This window comes from Orycteropus afer, unplaced genomic scaffold (assembly GCF_000298275.1).
Source record: "Orycteropus afer afer isolate SDZICR_OR568_19922 unplaced genomic scaffold, OryAfe1.0 scaffold00025, whole genome shotgun sequence".
Lineage (NCBI taxonomy): Eukaryota > Metazoa > Chordata > Mammalia > Tubulidentata > Orycteropodidae > Orycteropus > Orycteropus afer.
Window position 1 is genome coordinate 7,678,453 of NW_006921612.1, and position 7,006 is coordinate 7,685,458.

General features: G+C 40.4%; 1 protein-coding gene across 1 annotated transcript in view; it reads right to left on the minus strand.

The window, feature by feature from the left end:
• Positions 1-2,009: 2,009 nt before the first annotated feature.
• The window catches only part of ASAP2 (ArfGAP with SH3 domain, ankyrin repeat and PH domain 2), a 378,888-nt gene continuing 373,891 nt past the window's right edge, over positions 2,010-7,006 (minus strand). The window contains exons 26-29 of the mRNA XM_042783668.1: positions 4,763-4,812; positions 4,205-4,275; positions 3,539-3,661; positions 2,010-2,084 (exon numbers count right to left, since the gene is read on the minus strand). Of these exons, the coding sequence (XP_042639602.1) occupies positions 2,010-2,084; positions 3,539-3,661; positions 4,205-4,275; positions 4,763-4,812 (319 nt within the window). The remainder of the gene's footprint in view (positions 2,085-3,538; positions 3,662-4,204; positions 4,276-4,762; positions 4,813-7,006) is intronic.

The window sequence follows — 7,006 nt, forward strand, 5'->3', positions numbered from 1 at the left end:
TTATTTTTAATTTGCAAAGAGCAAATACCTAGGAAAGGATATTAGCAGGGAAGTTAATATAATTCTCTTCTGGTAAGAATAATGTTAATTACTGCACAATAGCACCACCAAATTGTATACTGGAAAAATATTCCCTAGTTATTCATGTACCAGTGAACCTGATAAATAAGCATGGGACTGGACTTCAACTGTTGACATAGATCAACTTCAATTCCTTAATATAGCTGGCACCAGGCGGTCAAAAGGCTGATGATAAGATACAGATGCTGGAGAACTGTGTTAAAGTGTACAGAAGAAGTGCACTGTGCAAAATACATCTGTTTATGTTGTTAAATCTATGAATGAAAACTAAATGAAAGGATCAAAACAATGGAAATTAACAATTAGTGAAAACAGATGTAGTGCTTTAAAAAAAGGCTTTAATTACAGATCTAACACATTTTTACCCAGAACTTTTAAAGGCAAAGAGTAAAATTGCCATACAACATCATAAAACATTCCAGTTTGTTCTGTCTTCTTTATAAGAGAAACAAAATATTCAATGAAAAAAAAAAAAACCACAAAAAAACTCTACACCTAATAAGAGTCTTGCATGGTAAAGACAGGCTGCTTCAATCAAATGTACCATCATTCACAAATGCAGTAATAACAGCATTGTTGCCTTGCTTTCCAAGCCTTTACTTAAAATTTATTCCTTTACTTTTGGTAAAAATCCAAGTGGGCATCATACATATCTATCCTCAAAAAATGCCAAAATTCCCAATATTTCTACTATGAATATTATGCTCGTGATTACTAAATAGAGGTATAACAAGTCAAGTTCATTAAACTAATGAATATTTATGTTATCACATACAACCTAATTTCCCCCTAGTAGCTTAAGTTTAAGAATGGAAAGATGAACTTAATACTAAAATTGGGATATTTAAGGGTATTTTATTACTGGGGATCTATAGATTTTCTGATAGGCTCTTGATTACAAACATGGACAGATTAAATTTCAAGACAGTATAACTATCATTCCTGTTGAAATATGTTGATATATAAATACAAGACACTAAATTGAGTAAACATTCTCATGTGCTAGAAAGGGAAGGCAGTGGTACCCTTAATAGGAAACAGCAGTTAAGATGTGTTAACAGCATGGTCTGCACCACAACATTCTATTTGTGTACAGTTGCTTTCTGTGTGATTAAAGAAGTTCAAGAAGACAAATTCCAAAACACCTAAAGCATAAACTAGTGTAAAGAACTGTTTGTGCAATCCATCATCCTTAGTTTTTAACCAAATTCAGGAAATGCAGTTTTTAGATAACTTCCTGTTAACTGCTATTACCATATGTTGTAATAAACCATCAGCAGTTTTGTTAAGTATGATTGCTCACAATAACAGGTTATACACACATGCAGAGTATAATGATAGATGCAACCTCACAAATTAGAGCTAGAAAGTACACCACTAATATGTAAATTTCCAAGCTGCTTTAAACAAACATTGGATGGTTTCAAAGGAATACAGGTCTTTTAAAGGTGAACTGATGGCATTTTATCTACAAAATACAGGAATGCATTAGGGACTTCTGAAGCAACAGTTTACAAGCTTCCCAAATTAATAATTGCTCTAAAAGTCACTGACTCCAGAATCAGGCAAGGAAAAGCAAGACGGATTTATTTCCAATACTTTTTAAATATTTTTACTTTTTGCTAATTCTGTAGATTCAGGATCTTGATAATGCAGTTAAAATAACTGTTCAGTTCACCTTTTAGGAAATTTAGTTTTCCCTAACAAAAGTTTAGCAATGTTTCATGAGAACCACAAATTATAAAAACAATTCATTTATATATAAAAATTGCCTTTGAGTTTTTAAAACAGAACTGTGGCATTAGAGAAAGTGGGCTACAGTATAATACAATTCATGAACTGGTTGTCTGGAAAGAGTTTTGCTACCAGTAATAAAACAGTAACATAAATAACAACTGGTAAAAGACATGTTTTTGTTCAGTAGCAATTTAGTCAGCAATAAAGTGCACAAATGATACAGGAAATGCTCCTTTGCGACTGGGGTCTCCATCAATGTGACCAATCTGAAATGGACAAAGGTTAGGTTGTTAACAAAAATTCCCAATGTTGGAAACTTCAACAGGCATTACAACATTTATTTTAAAAATAAAATTAAAAAGAAAAAAAATGTTCCAAAGAACCTATTCTGAGACTATGAGTAAAACATCACAACTATTTTTTCCTTCTTCTTTCAACTCGCCTTTCAAATACCATGTGCCTGTGATGTGGAAGGCACTCTTCTCAGAGCTCTCTCAGATGTGTGTGTACATGAGGACACACCAGCTAACAACATTTAGTCCTACTAGCACTTGTGACAGGCAGAGAGAGCAGCTATCATTACCATCACACTTTTTGTTTTAAAAAATGGCTGGAGCAACTGAGTATTAGAAAAGTTTGTAAACTCAACAGTCACAGAACATGGCAAAGTGTGACTTGTCCTATTTAAGTTTAATCAAGCATTTATGCAAAATTTCAATAAATCCACGTATTTTCACTCTGGGTAAGTTATATGAGCTCAGCAATGTAAAATATGTAGGCAAACACTCTAAAAGAAAATTAAGTATAAATGGTGGGTTCTTTTTGGGGGGGGCGGGGAAGAGGTGTTACGATTACAGGCAGCATTTATTTTTTTCTTTATTTCTGCACTTTCCACTTTATGTTCCTACTTTATACAAGTTACTTAATTCTACCATCCTCATCTTACAGTACCAAAAACCAAACTCACTGCCATTGAGCCGAGTCTGACTTACAGCGACCCCCTCTGGGTTTCCAAGGCAGTAAATCTTTACAGAAGTAGATTGCCCAGTCTATCTTCTGCAGAGCGGCTGGTGGGTTTGAACTGCCAACCTTCTGGTTAGCAGTCAAATATCTTAGGCACCACACCACTAGGGCTTGGCCTTTTATTGAGTACTTACACGTGAATTCACTCAATCTTTATAGCTGTGCTATGGGCTACCTCCCTTTGGAAGATGACAGCAGCAAAGGCTTAAAGGAAGAACAACTTGCCCAAGGTCTCACAGCCTATAAATGGCAGAGTTTGAATTCTAAAGGTTATCAGGCTTGAAACCCCATGTTGCTTTCACTTCAGCACCGATCCAGGATACCTGATGAAGCCCACAGTTTTAGAACCAAGATGGACATCCAGGGATTCTGCATCTAGGTCAGTCAGCCTCCTTTCTATTCTCAATCTATGGTAGGGGGCCTCATTTCAGGCCTTGCCAATGTGCTCTGGAAACTGCAGCACGAACAACCTGCCCACTCCAATGAGGGAAAATAAAACATGGGGGATAATTCCAGCTCCACTCGGAAGTGGAGCAGGCGGGAGTCAGTAAGGCCTGTGGACTGGAGAGCAGCACTCTCTCACTATTGACAATGAGGTGGAGAGAATCACACCTTGAACAGATCTCTCAGGCCAGGTGGGCAGGGGAATCAGCCCAGTCCCTCCCTGGACTTTTCAGGGGACCCAACCCAGACTCACCCACCACTCTTGATCTTCCTCCCCGTCCACAACGATGACATCTCCTTCGGAGAAGGTCAGCTCATCTGGGTTGTCTGCCACACAGTTATAAAGGGCTTTGACCCGTTTGGGCTTTGACTTTGTCTGAGTCAAAAGAGAGAAGTATTACTGTGGCAGGAGGCATAGGTCTAGGGGCAATGAACTAGGGCACTCTACTTCCAGTTGGCCTCAAGGGTCCTGTACCCAGGCATGCACAGCCCACAGGAAGCAAAGGTGCGGCAGATCAGCATAGCTCAAGAGTCAGCGAGACTTCTAGGAGGAGGGATGAAACAGGACAGGAAGTAAAAGAAATCTCAGCAGAGTGAAAAGGCTGGGCAGAGATGGGAAAAGGAAGCAGCATGGTGTTGGGTTGTATGTGGGTGTGGGTCCGCCCTGGGATCTGTGACTAGATGGCTATGCTGGCAGGCTGCTGAGTTCTGGGGCGTCTTGTACCCAGATCCAAACAACCATGTATCCAAGAAGCCTCTCCTCCAACTCTTTTCTCTCTCCACCCACTCTCAGGGGAAGAGTAAAAGACATGTTTCCTCTGAACTCTCCAAGCCCTTACAGAATGAACTTGGACATGCCTGGCAAGGAAGGGTAAAGGGGAAGAAAAGAAGGGGTCTGTTGAGGTCTGTTTCTACTTACTATTTGTGACTTCCGGGGCATGGGTGCTGGTGGCTGCATGACTAAGGTGTTGGAGAGAGGACCCAGAGCTTCTGTTCCAGAGAGATCTACAGCTTTTAGGACCAAAATAAACCAATTTTATCATATGCTCCATCAATTATAATCATGAGATGTAAACAATATAAAAGCCATAGTGCCATGTCTAAAAGACGAATTTCCTGAGATTTTTCTTTGTTGAGGGAAACGTGCCCTAAAAGCCAATAAACTTTCCGATTCATATATAACCTTTACACAGAGTGCACAGCATGCAAGTGTTACAAGGAGTCAGAGGTGTCGCCACCTTCTCCCCTTACTTCTAGCTCCATGTCAGCAGAAGTGGACTGGATGAGGGGACACAGCAGGAGAGCCAGGACTCGAGCAGCTCCGGGGACAGCAGAAGCTCTGCTCAGGGAAGGGTGGCTGCTGCACAGAAGGGGGCTGGGCCTGGGCACGTGCTGACCACTCGGCTGGGAATGTTACCCACTTTACCCCCATAGACAAAGCAGAAATATAAACTCCACTTTTAAATTAAGTAATTACCAGGTCCTCTTGGTTGGCCTTTGCTGATCAGTGGGGTTGACTTGTCAGCCCTATAAAGCAAGGAAAAAATACATTTAATGACATCTGAAGCCTAAAAGGTAAGGTACCTGCCCCTACCTCATCCCTCTTTTATGAAGGACCCATCTATATCCAAGTCAGAGACATGTGAACTGATCTCATCAATTCTCACTCAACTACCTCATTTTTAGAAAAAGGAAGAATGAGAGCTCCAGAGAAGAATGCTAGATCTGAAGTTCCTGATCCTTAAACCAGGGCTCTTCCCAAAGCACCCCTGGCCATGTGGGCCTGATGCTTATCATCTGGGTGTGGGGCTAGAAGCTAAGCTCCACTGATGACCTATGCCTCCAATCTGTTAAGGCCTTGGGTCTCATCACACGTGCAAAGGCAGGGTTGACTCAATCTCAGGGTCCTGATGGCTCTGCCAGGCCCTGTATGAGCTCCAGTCATTTCATCATGCCTCTCACTCTGCAGTGCTGGCTGCCTGTAGGCTATGTGGGTGACCACTGCTCAGCCGCTATCAGTAAGCCTCCTAGTCTAAGGCTGTACCAAAGCCAGATGGTGGAAATATATCAGTACGGGGAGCTTGTTCTCTGAATCAGAAGGCAGGGGTCTATAAATCATAGATTTGCTATCAGGTAGACCTAGATAAATGGGTTTCTGTGAGTTGACATTTTCATCTGCAAGAAATTAAACAACAGTTCTGTCAACTCTGACAAGGATAAGTGACAGGATGACTGTGAGGAGCGAAGTTCCTTGGTGGACCTTGCTGGACCTGGAACATAGTGAGGCTCACAACTGGGGCTTTTAAGTGATGAACAGAATTAGAGAGCAGAAGAGGAAGACCAGGGGAAGAAGTAAGGTGGGAAAGTCTTTCCTTTCCAGGCTTACTTTCATCAGACACCTCCTCTTTTGCTACCCAGAAAGACCTAGTCTAGGGCCTTGGTGTCTGTAGCCTCTGAATGAAGATGATGAAAACCTTAACACTGATTTTGCTCATATTTTCCAGGAACTGAAAAAGCTTGACAAGCGATTAGCCTCACCATTTGATTCCCATCAATGTCTCCTGGCATGTAACATCTCTCAAGAGGATCCTTGTACTGATCCTGCCAACCCCTTGGCCTTCAATCATCCCCAGCTATGTAAAGCTCATAAGGACAGCCTAATTCTCTAAGACAGAGGTTGGCAAATTTTTTCTTTAAAGGGTGGGACAGTAAATTTTTCAGATTTTGTAGGCTATATATTGAATTCTGCCACAGCAGTATGAAAGCAGCCACAGATAATATGTGTTCACAGATGAGTGTGGTTGTATCCCAGCTTTATTTATGGACTTTGAATTTAGAATTTCATATAGTTTCCATGTGTTATAAAATATTCTTCTTTTGACTTTTCCCTTCATTTAAAAATACAAAAACCATTTTTAGCTTGCAGGTGTCAGAACAAATGTGAAAATTCAGGTTTACACTGAAGACAAAATTAAGGAGGTTATGAGGGGAAGGGCTTCTTTCTTTATAAAGAGGATCCATCAGTGTATTCTTTCAAAAACAGAACACCACTGGGGCACTTATGACAGGTTTTAATTCATCCAAATTTGTATTGAAGATACTCTAATCACTTCCTTTACCCACCCTCCCATTTCCTTTCAGTCAGATCTAAACCAAGTTAAGATCATGCCAAAGAGGAAACTATCAGCAACTCCTGGCAAGAAATTCTGAGAACCAGGAAAGCACCACAAGAAAGTCTTTCTAAAGCAGAGCATTAGAAAGACTGTGTCCAAGACCTCGCACTTGATGGCCAACACTTGTTATTCCTTCTGATGACTGCTAAGAGCCAACTGGTTCTGATCCATAATTTCAGCATATGACTTGGTATCATAAGAACACCTTGGAAACAGCATATCAGAAGGGAGTTATAAGAGAGAAGAAAGTCAATACAAGGCACAGACTCTAAACAGGAACTAAGAAGAACACAGCCTATGGTCACTTAGTTGTAGAAGCAAGTAATTTTCTTTGTACTTCAGAGCATATTCGTTGTAGCATAATTCAACAACTGATCAGATTTCACACACACTGTTCAAGAATAGGAAGGCAAGGATATGGATGCCATATTTAGAAAGGTATCTTGCAAAGCTGCATTAAAAAATGTTGAGAGTCTTCTAGCTAAAAATGGTATACTGAAATACATTTATACATTTGTTCCATTTTGTACCACAGGAAGGATATATAT